We start from the raw sequence: 18,793 nt of genomic DNA on the forward strand, positions 1-18,793 counted from the left end.
GATCCGCCCCGGCTCCCGGCCGCTGGGAGCCAATCAGGGCGCCGGGGGCGGCCCCGGCCGCGGATAAAGAGTGCTGGGCGGCAGGCGACCCTGCAGAGTCGAGGATGGGAGAAGCGTGGAGCGCCTGAGCAGAATCCCCGGCCTCCTCTCCTCTCCGCGCCTCGCTCTCGCGGCCTGCCTTCCCTGCCGCCTGCTCGGCCCGCAGGTAAGCGACCCGCCGGCCCGGGGGGGCTCCGAGGTGACGCGCGCCGCGCCCGGCGCCGCGCGGCCTCGGCGTCCCGCCCCTTCCCACCTCCCCGTCCCTGGCCTGCGCCTCAGCCTGCGGGCCGCCCCGCGGGGTTGCAAAGCCCGGGCTCCTGGCGGATCCGAGCTGGCGATGGTGGGGCGCGCCGGTCGCCAGGCTTGGCGGAGGGCGGGGACTTGTTTTGCTCTCCCGCTGGCTGCTGGCGGCTGCGAGCGCCGCCCCTGGAGGTCGCTCGGCTGTGTGGCGTGCGTGGTGCCCCGAGTGGCTGGCGGCCCCTTTGGGAGAGCGCTCTCTGCCTCCGCCGTGGCAGGCGGGCCTTGGCGATCGTCGCGGTCTTCTTGATGGCTTTTTAGACACCTCCGTTGAGGCGAGTGGCTGTGTTAGTGCGATCTCCTCGGGCCGCCGTCCCGGGGGCCTGCCACTGTGACTGAACAATGGGGACCCGGGGCTGCGGCGTGGCGGCGGGCGCGGCCCGTGGAGAGGCCTGGCTGGGCTGGGTAGAGGCGGCGGCGGCAGCGGCGGCGCGCAGTCCCTCCGGCCGACGCCCCGTGTCGCCCCCTCCCTCCCCCCGCCCCCCAGCCTCGGCCCTCGGAGGGGTATGGCCCCCTTGGCCAGGCTCTAAGATCCGGACGGGGGCCCGAGGGGAGGGGCACCGACTTTCGGGACGTTTTAGTGGGAAAGGGCTGCTCTCAAAGTGGATTATCCCAACTACCCCGGGGGCGGCTCGGGGGGATGCTCCCCCGGCCGCAAGTACTCGAAGAAGACAACAAACGAACGTGAAGACGACCCGGAGTCACGGTCCTCCGACCCCTCCGACTGCTATGGCTTCGTTGCGTACTCCGTGAACGCGGGAGAGAAGTATCGACTCAAGACTAAGAACTTCAGCAACCAGCCTGCGTATTCCTGCATGCCCCGCTGCGACCCCGATCGCTCTCCGATTCCCTCTCCGTGCCCACCTCCCTCTCCGTGCCCACCTCCCTCTCCATGTCCACCTCCCTCTCCCCGAAAGCCCCGGGGCGTGGACCAGCGAGAACCGGACAAGGATGAAAGGCTCGAACGCCACTCCAAAAAGAGAAGGGCCAAAGAGGGCAACCCCAACGATACGAATGACCTTATGTGGCTAGGGTGAGTGAGGAGGCAGGGAGGACCCCAAGCCGGCAGCAACTGCAGAAACAGCTCAAAACTGCAGAATCCCATTTTTCTCCCGTCGTGTCAACTAGGCAAGTGGTGGCACCAGTTGATACTGTAAACAGGCTTTTGGAGACCAGGTAACACAGAAAAGAGCTGAAGATCCGGAACCGATGTTGGAGGTGTAATACGTTGGGGACTCAAGCCGGAGACAGGGTTGTGGGTTTTAAGTAGGAGCTGGAGAGATTAAAGGATTGTTCCTTCTGGCCTTAATCTGCAGGGGCGGGGGTGGCATTTGACCCCACCGAGGCTTCTAGTCGCTGTAGGCAAAGGTGTTGGTTCTCCTCTGATGAGATAACCAGGCAGAAAAAGCCACCCCTAGCCCCTGCCACCCCCACCCATGAGAAGGGTGAGGCCGTTGGAAGGAGAAGCAGCTATGTTTTCAGCTGGGCAAACATGGATGGTTGCCCATAGAAACTTTGTCACTGTACTTCAGAGAGTTGCCCAAGTCACTGGAGGGGAACAATGTGTTCCCTTTCCTGCCATCCTGGGCCACTGAGATGGGAGGGAAGGGCAGAACCGTTTCCTCTTGGGTTGAGGCTGGTTTTGCGGCTTCAGAGTTGCTGTTCTTTCGGAGGTTTTGTGGTGGTGGCTTGCAGCTTCTAGCATGCCTCAGCTTTTGAAACTCCAGCCCTATGTGATTTAGAAGTGGGAATTTCCTAAATCCTTGAAAGTTCTCCAGTGGAATCTCAGAATATCATTCTCAAACTTACCTTCCAAAGTGAGAACTTTGCCTCAGACAGATGGAAGTTAGGGCAGTGTGCACCTTAGAAAACAACCCGGATCAGCCACTTTTACATCTTGGTGATTATGACTGCAGTTTTTAGGAAGCCGCCAGCCTTTCCAGTCTTTTAGCAAGCCCTCTTGTTTCGGCCTGCCATCTAAGTGTGTGGATTTTTTCAGAGGGGTGAAGAAATCTTCAAAAAGTTTTTTATTGAGATGTCTGCTAAGCCGCAAGGCAAAGGGAAGACTCGCCCAGAAACCACAGCAGCCAAGCCTTTCAGTGGCTGGGTTTTACTTGTATCTGTTTTGTAAACTTGTGTTTTCTGAACTTTTGTATCTTCTTTTTTGTTGTCCCCCGCCCCCCACTACCACCGATCTTAGTATAAAAAAATAAAACCATTCCCCTACCTCTGCTACACTAAGAAAATAGAGCTTTGTACTCACAGGCATAGTCTCCAGCTTGAAGAAGCTTATAATGAGATTTTTGTCTGATGTAAAACTAATCTTCTTGGAAGCAGAGCAAATAAATACAGCTTTGAGTCTGTGACTTCTAAAAGAAGGGGTCACCACTCCCCTGCACTGTGTGACTTCTTAATTTCATTGTCCTTATTGAGTCATTCCTGCAGACGATCAATTTGGAACTGGTTGATGTTCTTGAAAAAAATTTTATTTTCTCTCTCCAGAACATCTTCCACCATGGCCACCTCGGCGAGTTCTCACTTGAACAAAGGCATCAAGCAGGTGTACATGTCCCTGCCTCAGGGTGATAAAGTCCAGGCTATGTATATTTGGATTGATGGTACTGGAGAAGGGCTGCGCTGTAAGACCCGGACCCTGGACTGTGAGCCCAAGTGCGTAGAAGGTGAGATTGAGCAGAGCGGGGAGTACGGGCTGGGTGGGAGCCGTGTGGGGTGGGCAGCGGCCTGAGAGCAGGCCACTAGATTAGGTCTCTTCTGTGTGTAAAGCTTTCCTAAGGCAGGGCTTTTCAGACTTCATTCAGTCAACATTAAGCTCCTACTCTGCCCCAGAGCATGGCAACAATGGACCCCTTTATCTAAATGGAATCTTGCGTGTAAGCCAGTATTTAGAAGACAAAAGATTAAAAGATTAAAAGTCTGGTTCGGAGGGTGAGGGGAGCTGGAGACTTTTCTGACTTGAGTATCCCTACTTATTTGGCTCTAAGGCACCCCCAGGAAGTCAGTTTGAAAAACCACTGCTCTGAGTTGGCCGCACCACCCACTTCACAGTCTCTTTGAATACTCGTGTATCACTGGGGTTCTAGATGCGAAGCACATATCCTAAAGTGGTTTCTAAATAGGACTAGCCATTCGCTTTTTTAGTCAATGACACTATCACCTCATACCTACTTTTAGGATAGCTTCCTCCTCTGATAAATGTTCACATTTGAATGAATGAATGAATGTCCATGATACAAAGCATATATTGCTACGTGGCAGGAATCGGACAGGCGTTGGGGGTACAAAGTAAGGGTTTGGTCTCTGCCTTCAAAGAACTTGTGGTCAGTTGAAGAGAGGAAGAAACTGGCCTTTAAAACATAGCAGGAAAGTGGATAAATGATCTGGGAGCATCTTAGAATAATTCATCCTGCTAGTTGTCTGTTTCCTCATTCGTAAGATAAGGACATAGCTTCAACTAGGACAGTCCATAGACATGGTGGGAGCTCGAATTGGAGAAAGACGCATCACGGATGGCCTAGTGGGGGAATCAAGACTCTTCGTTTCCCCTGTTTCACTATATTAAATGATGACCGACTCTCTGCTGATGTCAGAACATTTCTGTTTGTCTCCTTGGTGTCCAGTAGACTTTTTAAGGGAGGTAACATCACTTTTCGGTTGTTCTTGTTATTTCTTTGAAGAAAGTGGCAGTCTTATTAAATTCAGGAAGGACTCTAGGGCTCCATGCAGATGTCAGGGTATGCTCAGTAATAGTGGCAGTCACGTATCACGGACTTTCCGGAAAAGAAAGTGTAGCTCTTTAGAGATAGAAAGGTGAGCGAGGGGCTGTGTGCTTGCCTGGAAAGCTCCTATGCATTGAAACTTAATTTTCCCCCTTCTTTTTATCCCAGAGTTGCCCGAGTGGAATTTCGATGGCTCTAGTACTTTTCAGTCCGAAGGCTCCAACAGTGACATGTATCTCATCCCTGCCGCCATGTTTCGGGACCCTTTCCGCAAGGACCCCAACAAGCTGGTGTTCTGCGAAGTCTTCAAGTACAACCGAAAGCCCGCAGGTGTGTATGGGATAGCTATGGGTGCCCCACCCCAATCCATGAACACTGTAAAGGAGAGGGAAAAGATGTGCCCAAATCAGCAATGGGAAGACTAGAACTGTTTCAGGAGTCTGGGGAATTGGATGTGCATCTCTCTACCTTGAACTTCCTCATTCAAAGAGGTAATGTGGGCCATTCTCCCATGGTCTCCTAGTGGTTATATGAAATGACATTGGATTCTAAATCTATCTGCTGGTGGAGCCCCCTGTGACATAGCTCTCCTGCCTGCCTGTAGATTTTAAGAACATAGATTCTGAAGTTAGAATGTTGGGTTTGAATTCTGGATCTGCCACTTACTGGCTGTGAGCTTGGGCCAGTTATTTATCCCCTGTACTCTCATTTCCCCGATTTTAAAATGAGGAATATAATAATCCATTTCATAAAGCTGTTTAGAGAGTTAAAGGAATTAATATGGGCAAATAAGTGAGTAATATTACATAAAACACTGGTTGCTAATTCATTCCAGAGAGCTTGTTTCCTTCACTGTTCGTCCATTGACTAAAATATGAGCACCTTGGTTCACCAGGAACATGTATTTGTCTCAGGGTTTGCTGGACCTGCATCTTTGGGTTATATCAGGCATGCCCGTTGCTCCCAATTCTCAGCCATTCATCTTTTTAAAGCTGAGGTCTCACTTCTGGAAAGTCTCTTGCTATACTTTGCCAGTGAGACTTTTTGGCAAGTCTCTTAGTGACTCTAGACCTTAATTGTCTTTGCTTTGAGAGGCAGTATCATATTGTAGTAAAGAGCATGAGCTGCGAAGCCAAAGATAGTCACGGGTTTGCTGGCTGCTCTGCTGCCTGCCCTGTGACCCGGGTGGGCCACCTAACATCTATGAGCCTCATTTGCTCACAAGTAAAACTGGAGACTCATAGTACCCACCTTAGGGTGGTTACGAAGACTCAGCTGTGGGTTTTCTTTAATATAAAAGTCTTAAAATGGTTCCTGGGATATAGCTAAACCATCAGTAAGTCCGCACTTATTTTAATGTTCCCTTCTAGCTTAGAAATTGTTTCCAGTTGAGCTCATCTCATTTTAATATTTTTATTTTCCACTAGCCAATACTGTATAACTCAGCACTTAATCTTCTCACCTGGAATGTAAGGCTCCTAATACACGCATAGTTCTCTCAATAAAAATTACAGATTTTTGCCTCAAAATGGCCAAGAAACTAGGCATAAGTCTTGAAAACTAGAAGCAAGCGCCTTGTGAATAGAGAGTTTAAGTGTCTGACACTTGGTACTTGGGACGTGTCCAGGATGCAGATAAGGTGAAAGCTTGTCTGTTTTGGATCCACTGTCATGTGACTTGGTTGTAGTTCTAGTCTTTGAATAATCTCCCTGCATATGTTTAATTACAGCTTCTCCCATTTTCCCCTCTTATGCTGATGGGACACAGAAAGGTTTATACTTGGGTCAGTTCAGCTTATAATCAACACTTAGCCTGCATAGACTCTGAAGACCTTTAACACCCATCAGTACTGGGAGTCAGTATATTTGTCCACATATCTCAAAAGGTATGTTGACTCTTTTTTTCTAGAGACCAATTTAAGGCATACCTGTAAACGGATAATGGACATGGTGAGCAATCAGCACCCCTGGTTTGGAATGGAGCAGGAATACACTCTCATGGGCACAGATGGGCACCCTTTTGGTTGGCCTTCCAATGGCTTTCCTGGGCCTCAAGGTAAGTTCCCTTGGGGAGAGGTGAACCTGTTCTTCCTCCCCAGCTGCTTAAGTGGCAAGGAAAGTCTCTCCCCAGAGATGGCAGTGGCTCCTCGTGTATCAGAAAGCTAAAGGAATATCCCTGAGACTGGCTGGTATCATGCTGGCCCTCACCATTACCCAAATCCAGACATGGATGTGTAGACACTGACATTGAGGGGAAGCCTTTGGCTTCACCGAAGTTAGAGCTCAGAGGAGCCACCGGCCCCACCTCCCTTCCTCAAGGTGAAGGCAGGGACAGTGGATTCCAGAGAGCCAGTGTTGGGAGCTTTCTGATTGCCGATGTTGGGCCGTGCATCTTAGGTGGAAAGGGATGTTCTGGATTTCCTCTCATGACATTTCGTCTTGATCCTTCTGCAGGTCCCTACTACTGTGGCGTGGGAGCGGACAGAGCCTATGGCAGGGATGTCGTGGAGGCTCACTACCGGGCCTGCCTGTACGCCGGCATCAAGATTGCGGGGACAAATGCCGAGGTCATGCCCGCCCAGGTAAATGGCTCTAGTCCACTGCTTTCCCCACCTCTAGGCAAGCAGGGTACTTACGCTTTCAAGGGCTGCAGATGCTCTGCTCCTTAACCCCAAACCTAAGCTGTGAGAAGGGAGCAGTTTCGGAACTTCCGAGCATGTTGGCTTTATTTTAAAGGCCAACCTTCTCGTTCTCTCTAGTGGGAATTCCAGATAGGACCCTGTGAAGGAATCGACATGGGAGATCATCTCTGGGTGGCCCGTTTCATCTTGCACCGAGTGTGTGAAGACTTTGGAGTGATAGCAACCTTTGATCCCAAGCCCATTCCTGGGAATTGGAATGGTGCTGGCTGCCACACCAACTTCAGCACCAAGGCCATGCGAGAGGAAAATGGTCTGAAGTGAGTGCCTTCTCCCGCTGGGGCCATCCTATGCTCTGTGCGAGAATACTTGCCAAGGATTTGATGTTTTGGGGAGAAGGGAGCCAGACTTCTCTATTTGTACCTTAGCTCTTGCTACTTGGCTTCCAAAATTGTCTTCTAATCCTATCGTTTTGTTCCTGTTTGAAAAGTGCCAAAAAATACCTTAGGAATAGAATTAAAGGGTGGTGATGGGGAAGAATTGATATAGGTTAATGGCATTCGAAAGTCTTTAATAAGAACTAAACTAGTAACAATGCAAGCATGTGAATGAATTTAATGCTTATGGGTGGGAGAAAGTCTTTGATTAGAAAGTCTTTTTCATTTAAGTGTCATCTCTTGCATGTCCGGCACTATTCTGAGCAGTGGGACACCAGGTAACAAGGAACGTTGTTCAGCAGGGCCATGTCGAGGTGAATTGGAAACTGGAGGAAGCCTGATAAGTCACTCTGTTGCATCCATACCTGCACCTCTGCCCTCGAAGGGCAGATTTCCTGGTGACAGGTCAGACCGTTGTCTTTTCTGTTTTGTCTAGGTACATCGAGGAGTCCATCGAGAAGCTGAGCAAGCGCCACCAGTATCACATCCGAGCCTACGATCCCAAGGGGGGCCTGGACAATGCCCGGCGCCTAACTGGATTCCACGAAACCTCCAACATCAACGACTTTTCTGCTGGCGTCGCCAACCGTAGCGCCAGCATCCGCATTCCCCGAACTGTCGGCCAGGAGAAGAAGGGCTACTTCGAAGACCGTCGCCCCTCTGCCAACTGTGACCCCTTTGCGGTGACAGAAGCCCTCATCCGCACATGTCTTCTCAACGAAACTGGCGACGAGCCCTTCCAGTACAAAAACTAAGTGGACTAGACTTGCAGCCGTGGAACCCCTTCTAATTCTTCATCCTGCCCCCGCTCTCGCCCCCCTCTCAATTGTCATAATAGCTATATAACTCAAAGGGCGGAATATCAAGGTCTTTTTTTATTCCTCATTCCCAGTTAATATCTCTTGCTTTTCTCTGGCAAGGTCAAGTTCTTAATCTCTTCACACACACACCCTTTTTTTCCCCCCTATCACTGAAGCTTTCTAGTGCATTACTGGGGAATGGGGCGGGGATACATAACCACTGCTTCCATTTAATCAGGTGTGTTTGTCCAATAGGCATAGCTATCTGGACTGTGCGCATAGTGTTTGTGAAGGGAGGGGAAGGACTTTTTCTCCGAGGTAGCTGAAGGAGTGGGGGAGCTGGGCTTATCCCGTGGTTAAGGTAGATTTCCCCCTTGTGATGGGAAGTTCCATTTCTTAAAAGGTTATATAACCAACTTTCTAATAAAAGTGAGAAGTAGGGGAGAGGAAAGGGTAGAAATCGGGCAGGAAAATGGCCTCTTGCTCTGGGGCAGTGCTTCCCTTGTCTGGGACTAAATGCCCTCGCTCGACAAGCTCAGCATAAAGGGATGGGATGGGTAGCCCTACCTTAGAAGAAAAAGTTCTCATTGCTTGATCCTCCATTTATAACACAGAGTAGTATTTTTATATTTAAATGCAAAAACAAAAAAATTATATATATGGGAGTACAGATATGTGTGCTTTCTCTAAAGGATAAAAACCATCCTGGTCACCTGGAGCCAAATTTGAGGGGCATAGTCTGATTAGAAATAAATGTCTCCTTCTCAGTGGAGGTGAGGGTGGCGGTGCTTGAAAAGTTGGCCGTGTGGCATGTGATTCCCTCACTACCACTTAGAGGTTTCCCTGTTGCCTGCCCACGCTTCTGGAGGGGATGGACATTGGTCAGTTAACCGGTGAAAGCACATTAGAGGAGCAGCAATCAGTCATCTGAGCCCTGTGGCTTTGGGTTAAGAAGTACACATGTACACACGGGTTTAGAAATATGAGTTGGCTGGTCAACTTGAGCATGTTACTGACAAGGGGGTATTGGGGTTATTTTCTGGTGAGACTAGCATGTTACTAAAGCAGGCCTTTTGATATATTAAAAATTTTTTAAAACAAGTTTAGATTTTGATCATATTTGTAGTCTTTTACAGAATTGCTTGTTTGCTTCAACTGTCACTCCCACATCTGCTCTTTGAGGAGATGGGGACAGGAATGGAGTCAAAACACTTGTAATTTTGTATCCTGGTGTCTGTTCTGAGTGAAATGTTCCTTTCAAGTTTCCCCAGGAGTTTTGTTGTTTTTTTTTTTTTCTTTTATGATAAAAACCAAACTCCACCTTTATCCCGACGTTTTCCCTACTGCTTTTGGCTGTTTCTGTGTTGGCTGTGGCAGGCCAGCTGTGGGGTGGTTTTTTTGTTTTTTCTGTTTTTGCCATGACGACTTCTAATTGCCATGTACAGTATGTTCAGCTAGATAACTCCTCATTGTAAACAAACTGTTAACTGCCCAGAGCAGCTCTAAATCAACCATTTACAAGATCTCTTCTGACTTGATTCTTTGTGATTCTTTTTAATCCCTATGTACCCTTTCATTGCCTTCTTTCCTACCCAAAACAGGTTTTTGTTTTGTTTTTGTTTTTTTGTTTTGTTTTGTTTTTAAGAGGCAAAGTTAGCTCAGATTTACCTGTTCTTGGAATTAAAAAAAAAAATTTTGAGTCATGTTGCCGACCATCTCTTCTCTGTACTTTGGGTGTTTGGGATCTCTGGATTAAGATGCATCCCTGCCCTAGAGTTTTGTAATAAGGTAGAAACCCCACCACTCCTGAGCTCCAGGAATTGGTTTCGACCTACCATGCTATAATATTGTTTTGAACACCCCTCTGGCTTAATTTTATAGCAGCCTGAAGTATTTGTGTTATTAACTGGTCTCACTAATCCCTACTGGTCTCAATTTAATTCTCTGCCCAGCTGCCCGTGATTCATCTAAATAGCAAACATTGATCACGTTGCTACCCTGTTTGAAGTCCTCCAAGGCTGGATGTGCCCGGGGCTAGGAGGCCCAGATGTGCCCTGGACATGCCCTTGCTTGCACTAGACCATGATTCCCCTAAGAGCTCCATGTTGACATCTCTGTGCCCTGGCTCTTGGTCCCTTTACCTGAAAATTCGTCCACCCTATCCTGGCTTGTTCCTACTTTAGTTCATTTCCATACCAATCTGGATCTTCTTCCTGCTCTGTGGTGCTGTGCACATAACCTAGCAAAAACACTCATCCAACATTTTAACCTAAGGTGCCAGGTATTGTGGGCAATAGTAATACTGTTATTGAAAGGTAGTGTCCTCTATCGGTTTGGAGGTAGTTTGTGCCCATTACAGCAAACATACAGGTGATAGTTTACTTTGGGCAAGTGCATAGTTTGCTCTGGTCAATTGGCTCCTGAAAATTTGATTTTCAGAGTAGGATAATCTTAACTATGGGTTTGCACCTGTTGTTTTAACATGATTATTAATTGTGCCTCCTATCAGTATTTTCCTTGTTTTGCTGATAAATTATATGGTTCTTATTTCAATGGAAACACTTCACTCTCCCTGGGTCAGCCCTACGGTTTCATGGTGGAGCGTATTCTGCATAACACAAGCACTAGATTGAGGCAGCAACTTGAGCACTTTTTGCTCATTATAACCAATTCCCTGACAAAGATTACATGAAAAGGAATTCTAAATACGATCAGTATCTAGGTGGAAACAACCACTGTATTTCCTCCTCTACCCTCTTACCTAGGATTAGTTTTGACCTACAGGTCACAGTGCAATCCCCTTGGATTTCTAAGGTGTTTTTTATAGCTCATTTAACAGATACTGGGTTACGTGAGAACTTTATCAATGAGAGATTAAACAGAATGACAGCCAAGCCTTGAGCCTTAAAGAGACAGAGGCCAGTAGTCAAAGGGAGTTCTCCATTTTAAACATGAGGGAAGTCTCTTAATTTCATCCTGCCAGTTACCGGATAAGAGCTAAATGACAGCACAAGCTAGTCAGGGAGTTAAAAGGATTCCAAGGAGTTCCTTGGTTGCTTACTGCAGAGGCCATTTAACAAGCCAGATTTGTGCTGCTGGGTGGGATGGGACACCAGTAGATAAATGAACTTTCTAAGTAAACTTGGTGCTAGGACTCCAACTATCTCACCAAGCGTGTGCTTAGATAAGTCCAGCTACTGCTCTGCTCTTATACCAATAAGGTGGAAAGTAACTATCACAAAGAGAGCCTGTCACTCAACAGAACTTTCTGATTGTCTGCTTCATGAAGGCAGGGATCTTGTTTTTCTTTCTTGGGACTATATCCCCAAGCCTGTCATGGCGCCTACAAGTACTGAATGAATTACTTCAAAGTATCAGTTTTGTGAGCTCTAAAAGTACAACTTTATAGGGTCATGTCAAAGCCATGAAATCTTGGTGGTTTGGCTGTGTTTAAACCCTGGTTGGTCGTGGCACTAAAGCGAAGCTCTGTTTCACTCAGTTTTTGACAACTCTGCTGGCTTGGTTAATTCTGGCTGCAGTCAGGCTTCCAAGAGCCTTGTGTTGCTTTGTGAGTTATAACTAATAGAAAGTGGCAATTCATCATGTAATTCCAGAGGCTTCAGGTAAATTACTACTATAAACGGTCTGGCCTGATTAGAGCCCTGCCACTTTATAGCTTTTAACTCAGTCACCAACCACTCATTTTTAAAAATGTCATACTTGATTTTCCAATATCCAGATATATACACATATGCACAATATAGACATATACTATATTTGAGCATGTGCATATCTGTTTACTTTCGGTATGCAATATAGGTATCCTACTTGAACCTTTCGCCAAAGACATAGTATCTTACAAAGAAGAGAGGACCTTATGAATATCTCTTCTAAAGGCAGTAAATACTCAGAGAATTCACTCGACTGAGACGCTGTAACCAGAGAGGCAGGGCATAAAATCTATTATTATTCTTAAAGCATTGTTCTATTGCCAATTCTTTCTAATTCTGCCCTCTCCTGTGCTTTATAAATAGAAGGTTCTCGGGCACTGTCAACTATTTGTCTATGATTCACTGCCCAGAGGACTTCTGATATAAGGGGGTGGGTAGTGTCCTAGTCCCATGTTCCAGAGGAAGTGTCCACGCAGTTCCTATATTGTCATTTGATGAGTTGCTTTTTGAGGACCTTAGACCTCAGCAAATTGTCCTCTTATAGATTTCAGTTTGAGTTACTTGCATTGCCTTGAGGTTGCAACATCTCAGCTTTCTCAACTCCTCCACCATAGGGCATACTCAGCAGATCTGTTCACTTACCTCCAGTGGGTACACATTCACTATATCTAAACTCCGTGGAAGCCTTTTTGCATTTGCCTTTTAGTAAAGGTTCAGAATAACTGCTCCCTTGTGATTATTATACTTCTCTATTGACATTAGATGAAAGAGGCATTCAAGATATCTCCAGAATTTAATAAATAAAACAGGTGCCAACTAGGTACTATTTTGGTGTTTTGGTGCAAGCATGTGAATGAGGGGAACAAGTGAATGGAAATTCTTCTCTTTTTCTTCATGCCTCTCCCCCTACAGCAGAAAGAGTGTCATTGGCATCACTTGTCAGTATGGGACTTCCAGTCCTATTGCTATGTGTACTAGCTTATCCTCAAATTATGTTATGAGCCGTTTTGGTAACTCTACTCAAATAGTGCAATAGTATAATACTGTATTGGTAGAAGGAAGGGGGGAAGATTTTTTTTTTTTTTTTTTGAAAAAGTGAACCCTTGTTTGGTCTTTCTCTGGGAAGGAATTTGCTGTACATCAAGAGTTAAATTGAGAGACAGTCCAGTTCCTCAGGGCTTCTTTTATGAGAGAGGATCATAAAATGAATATACTAGGTTTCTCCTTCTCAAACAATCTACCACCAGACTCATTTTTATGTAGGCTTAGGATCCAGAAACTGCCAGCCTATAAACATTTTTATATAAACACATTATAGCCTCGCTCACTTAAGGCATTAGCCAAGTAAGGCTTCAGTAAATGTTTGTTGAATTAATTGTCACAGAAAGGTCACTACCAGTATCACAGCTAATGGGAATGGATAGAATTCTAGGGTGGGAGGCAGTTTATTCACAAGCATTAATTATAGGTAATAACGGTTAGTGTATGAGCTGCCCTAAACCTGCAGTTAATCTAAAATTCCCTGTTCTAAAACTGCCTCCTCTCCCAGATCCCAAATGCAGGGCTTTTGGATGTGATCATCCCAATTGCTATAACCTGGAAGCAGCTGGATCTTCCAGGTTCCTCCTTTCCCTTGGGGGTTGGGGAGGGGCGAGGAACAGTTGGGAACATACATAGACTAGCTGTCATTAAATGATTTTTATTTCTACAGAAATTTACACCACCCTTACAGAATCTGCCTGAGATAAGCTATGGACATCCTTGACACTCCTTCCAGATTTAGAATTCTGTGCTGCGAACCAGAAAGGAAGTAGTTCGGGGCTGAATTTGCTTTATGGGAAGATAAGTGTTCTGTTCTAATTTATGACTACGTATTTGTCATTCAGATTCACAGCTAAATTCAGAAAGTCAGGTATGTTGGAGAAATCTGAAAGAAATGAACAAGTCATATCTTAAAGCAGCATTTCTTTGAGGGTGAAAAATTTATGAGGCAACATTTTAGTATGAGTAGTAATAGGAATATTAATGATTAATGTTGGTTATTTCTTTCCCTTTCTCCAGCTCCCAAAGCAGGAGTGTGCTCTAGGATCCATCCATGGAGCCTAGAGTAGGCAAGAAGAGACGATGTCTACAGGAACCAAGAAAGCCCCGAAATGTGTGTTTATGCATATGAAGTTAATTCCTAGACTGGACTCCTACAGGCCTTCCATCAGAGACATCTCCTTCTTAACAAAATGCCCTTGACAGTCTTTGTAACCACTTCACCTGTATGACAATGTTTGGAGAAGACTATTTATGCATTCTAAATGATTCCCTCTTCATCCTAGGCTAAATGTTCTCTAATTCTAAAGAAAAAAAAAAAGCTTTATGGATCCTTCCTTCTTCTGATACTTAAGAAAGATAGGTAATCCCTCAGCAGACATAGCATAAACTCAGAAACCTCCAAAGACTTCTCTGTTCTTGCCTCACCATTCCCAGGAGGGACCCTAAGAAGGCCAAATTTATATTTCTGGCCAAATAATCAGGATTGGGGAGCCAGGGATATCACTAGGGGGACAAAGTTACAAAAAAGTCATTTCTAGAAGCTTGAAAATATTGGTATGGCCCACCCTTTTGTCTACACGACTATTGAAAAACCAATAAACACTTCCAGGGGCTACTAAATCAATGGAAACTGTGCAAAGTTTTTAGGAGAGATGCTGACTGAAAATTCCAGAGGTAACAACAGAGGGTGGAAAGAATGGAAGATTCTTGTTCCAGTCCTTCTATTACATAATCACTGAGTCTCTCTTTACCAACAACCACTCCCTCCCTTGTCTCTGACATGTTCCTGATTCTTGCTGTGCCTTTTAACACACTGGAAAGTTCCAAGACCTGATTGAGTTAGTCTCAAGAGAACCTAAGATACGTTTGGTGCACTCAGAATATGTAAGCCACCTCCTGCTGATTCGCCTTTCAAAGTTCAAGAAAGCTAAGAAGCACCAAGCACCAAGGTGTTTTCTTTTCACTCTGGGTGTCGCCCAGCCTGGCATGGCAGGCAGCAGAGTTATTTTGCTTTCATAAGCCATATTATGTAACTAAGATCTTGAACAGTGATGCTGGGCCAACTTAGAGGTCACAACAGAAGGGGAGAGGAAGAACAATTAAAGAAATGGAGAGAGAAAAAGGATAGAAGTCAAGAAGGGAGAAGAGAGAAAAAATGGAGGGGAGAGTAGAAACAGAATGAGACCATTTAATTTATATTGCCTGTGTTCTCGTCTCCAGTGACAATATTCTACCTGAAAAGTCCTTCTTCCCCTTATTTTACCTAAACAGGAAGCCTCATTTAGTTCACAGTCTGTGGAGCAGCTTGCTGAGCACCAGCTGCCTGCAGCCATTCCCCCAGGGCCTATTGGTGTCCCTGTTGGAGGCTGCAGCAGCCTAGCATTTTACAGCACTAAGGGTTCCTGGTGGAAAACAAACAAGCATGACATTGTCTCCATTCATCAGGCCTCCATCACAGTGCCACACTGACTACATTAGTCAGGGGGCTAGTGAGTGAGGAAACCCAAAAGGATCCTAAAGCCCTGACACCGTTTGCTTCTTTTGTGTTTCAGAAAACGTTAGCGCACTGCAGCCCTCTTCCAGGAGGTTGGATAGACATCAGTAATTTATTTAGCATGAGTTTGCTGTGGGGATTTTACAAGCCAATTAGACACAGGATGATATTTCTTAATAAGCAAAATAAAGAAATAACATACTCCAAACAAATGACAGATTAATCACACTATTGTTGTAGGCAAGGGGAGGTGAAGAAATAGAGTCCAAATTTAATACGATGTGTACCTTTTTATGCAAGATGGCACTCGGGAGAGTCAGTGTCCAACTAAGAGCTGATTTCCAGCTGCCAGCACAAAAGTAAAAGTCCTCTGTTGTTAGAGAGCGTTGCTAGGGAATAAAGATGCCAGTGTTGGTCGGCGGGCTGATCTCTTTCACGAGTTTCACCTGTGATTTATCACCACTATCCAGGAAGAATGTCTTACCAAGACAAGAGAGTATGCCCCAAGGATTTTTGGAGAGTTTTTAGGTTAGGAAAGAGTCGCCTCGCCCAAAGTGAAAGTCTCAAATAGTCCTCACAAATTTTCAGTGTTTATAGCCTAAATGTCCCTTTGCCATAGTTGCTTCTCCTCCATCTGTTCTTATAGATAAGTTCCCAGCGGCCCCCTCAGCAGCTGGGCTGCTGACTGCTTATCACTGACACCAGATGTAGAATGATGACGTCCTGACATGACTTGCTCCATTCTTACATAACAGCGATGTGGGATAATGACATCCTGGCACAACTTACTTCACACTTACATCAAAGCAACACTGGCATCTTTGTTCCCTAGCGACGGGTTCTAGCAACAGAGGATTTTTACTTTTGCGCTCGCAGCTGGAAATCGGCTCTTGGTTGGACACTGACTCTCCTGAGTTCCTCCTCCTACAAAAAGTATGGACCCAGAGAAGAAAGATTCTTTTGACGTGAATCCTGTGTAGGAATTTATCTGCTGAGATGAACATCAGGGTCAACCAAGGGCCCAAATTTTATAAATAATAAGAGTCTGGGAAGGGGGGGGGTGTCATTTGCTGACAGGGACTTCTGGGAAGAACCTCAGACTGAAATCGGGGTCCCCACACTATGCCCTGTCTGTTTACTCGGAGTCAAACATTAAGGGGAAGCCCTGGTTTTGTCTTTTCCATCAGCCTCCAACAGGGACACCAATGGGCCCTGGGGGAATGGCTGCAGGCAGCTGCCGGCTCCGTCCAATCAGAACTGCATAACTGTATGCTCATTTGCATATATACTAACCAATCAGAGCTAACTGCTCCTTAACGACCAATCAGAACTGCTGATTCGGACCAATCAGAACTGTATTTGGAAACTGTATTTGCATAAAATTGGACCAACTAGGACCGTGGGCGGGAAGGGAGTTTGTAACAGGCAGTCTCTCCATTTGTCTCAGTAGAGCGCGCTCGGAGAATTTGGGGGAGGTTGCGTTTGCCTGGTTCGCAAACTTTCACGTGATAGGGTCTCTTCTTTTCCTACACTTGTTAGAAGTGGAACAGAGCTCTTTCTTTTAACTGTTTTACGACAGGGCATCAGGTTTATTCTAGAACCTGTGTTTTTGCCGCCTGCTCCTTCGTCTTCATCTCAGATTTGTACCTTATGAAAGTGTTTGTTTCTGCCTCAGGCAGGGAAGGTGTTTCTCACTCGGGGAAGCCATTTCTTCTCCCTCCCTCAGGGAAGGTGTTTCTCTCACTCAGGAAAGCCATTTCTTTTACCTCAGAGAAAGTGTTTTCTCTCAGCGAAAGTATTTCTCACTCAGGGAAGCCATTTCTTCTACCTCCCTCATAGAAAGTGTTTCTCACTCAGGGAAGCCATTTCTTCTACCTCCCTGAGGGAAAGTTTTCACTCGGGGAAGCCGTTTCTTCTGCCTCACTCAGGGAAGGTGTTTCTATCCCTGGGAAGAAGCTTCTTTCTACCTCATCAGGGCAGCTGTTTGACTTCTTGGCACCTCAGTCTTCTCCCTTACAAAGTGGAATCTCCCGGTTTATATTTTTAATTAAAACTGATTGGGAAGTGCCTTTATGCAGGGGTGGAGAGTGGGGGAGGAGAGAGGAAGATCCTGAAGGGACAACGTCATATCTATATAGCTTCCCTTTGTGATCTGAAAAGACTTTAGTGTAAGGACGATGACTAAAGTATGCTGAAAGTGCTGCAATGGGGGCTGAATTCAGAAGGGAAAAAACAGCTTGCAGTTTCCGTTATGATTCTGTTTCCTGGGCCTCTCACATCTAAGTACCAGGAGCTGGAAGGCCACCTCCTGCATCTTTAAGTTACCTCTAAAAGGCAGGTAGAGCAGAGGGTCAGCTAGTGTATTCCTTGGCCATGTAAGTCTTGATTTTCAAAAGGCAAAGGGCTTAGTCGTATGCCGTTTGATTTTAATTGGTGGAGATATTAGACTAAGCTAGAAGTAACCTTTCACCTCCCCTCCACCATTTCCTCCAGTATCGCAACCATATAAAAGATGGGTGCTCTAAATTTCCAAACTAAGCAAAGGGTTCTGTGTTCCTAGCACCACTAGCTTTCCACAACTGCAATAAGGAGGAAAACTGTAAACTTTCAGAGCCAGACCTAACTACATAATAATCTCCAGAGGAGGGAGAGGAGGAGTATGTGTTTTTAAGAACTATCTCAAATGACTCTTTTTCAACCAAGTTCAGGAAATATCTATTGGTTTCAGAGTACTGGGCAAAGCCCTGATGTTGCTCTCTAAGGACCTGGGTTCACTCCCCATCCGGCATCAACTTACTTAAACTTTTACCAAGAGTAATTTTCTATACTTGGAGAATGGGGATTATAATACCTCGAGCTGTGCAAAGGAGCTCGTTTCTATAAAGCCTAGTCTCCTTCAGGCATTCAGACTATTCTGCACCATATTTAGAATTGATTGATTACCCAGCATGAATTCCATCAAGCCCCCCTCCCTATTATTTTCTGATGGAGAAAGGTAGCATTTTAAAGTAGCTCCGTGCAAGCACTGGACTTGAGGCTTAGAAACGAGGTTGGTCATTGGAGCTTTGGTTGTTTAGTCGCTTGTTCAAAAGTTTCTTTTGCTTTCTTTATTCCTAGGAGCTAAGTTCTAAAAGTAGAGACAGTATCCTTTCTATTTTATTTAAATTCTTTGTCTGACCTCCTTTAGACCACATCTATGTAGAGGGTGACTTTTGCATAAAAGGAAAAATAAAGAAAGTCTGGACTTAAACAGAAGTCCTGGGTCTGGGCACTGGTTCTATCAGATATAGCACAGAAAGAGATTCTGAAACTTTCTGGCAGTTTGGAATCACTGGCAGCCTCTCAGACAATGTTATTGGAAGTGTAAATTGGGAATCCTTTAGGGAGGGCAATTTGACAAAGCACTATTTCCAATGCACAAATCCTTTGGACTTGGTAAGTGTTCTTCTAGGAATGTGTATGATCACACATTTGCATAAAGACATGTACGGGAAATATCATTGCCCCATTGTTTATATTAGCAAACTCTTGGAGCCAATTGGTTAGATAAATATGGCCCAGCCACATGCATTATGCAGCTGTTAGGAATAACGAAGGAGGTCTATGTCTAGTGATAGGGAAATTAGAGCTATATTA

At 45.7% G+C, this 18,793-nt stretch overlaps 1 protein-coding gene across 1 annotated transcript; it reads left to right on the top strand.

Moving 5' to 3' along the window:
- The first annotated feature begins 54 nt into the window (after positions 1-54).
- GLUL (glutamate-ammonia ligase) lies at positions 55-9,474 on the top strand. The gene is made up of 7 exons (XM_016145544.2): positions 55-205; positions 2,839-3,017; positions 4,242-4,403; positions 5,982-6,128; positions 6,527-6,654; positions 6,832-7,031; positions 7,585-9,474. Exons 2-7 carry the CDS (start codon positions 2,852-2,854, stop codon positions 7,901-7,903), a joined length of 1,122 nt encoding a protein of 373 aa, XP_016001030.1. The 5' UTR covers positions 55-205; positions 2,839-2,851; the 3' UTR covers positions 7,904-9,474.
- The last annotated feature ends 9,319 nt before the right edge of the window (positions 9,475-18,793 follow it).

Source organism: Rousettus aegyptiacus, unplaced genomic scaffold (assembly GCF_014176215.1).
Source record: "Rousettus aegyptiacus isolate mRouAeg1 unplaced genomic scaffold, mRouAeg1.p scaffold_m13_p_17, whole genome shotgun sequence".
NCBI classification, from domain to species: Eukaryota; Metazoa; Chordata; class Mammalia; order Chiroptera; family Pteropodidae; genus Rousettus; species Rousettus aegyptiacus.

Coding starts and splice junctions, on each gene's coding strand:
- GLUL (XM_016145544.2), top strand. CDS start 2,852: ATGGCCACCTCGGCGAGTTCTCACTTGAACAAAGGCATCAAGCAGGTG. Junction 3,018..4,241: donor TGAGCCCAAGTGCGTAGAAG/GTGAGATTGAGC, acceptor TTTTTATCCCAG/AGTTGCCCGAGTGGAATTTC. Junction 4,404..5,981: donor GTACAACCGAAAGCCCGCAG/GTGTGTATGGGA, acceptor CTTTTTTTCTAG/AGACCAATTTAAGGCATACC.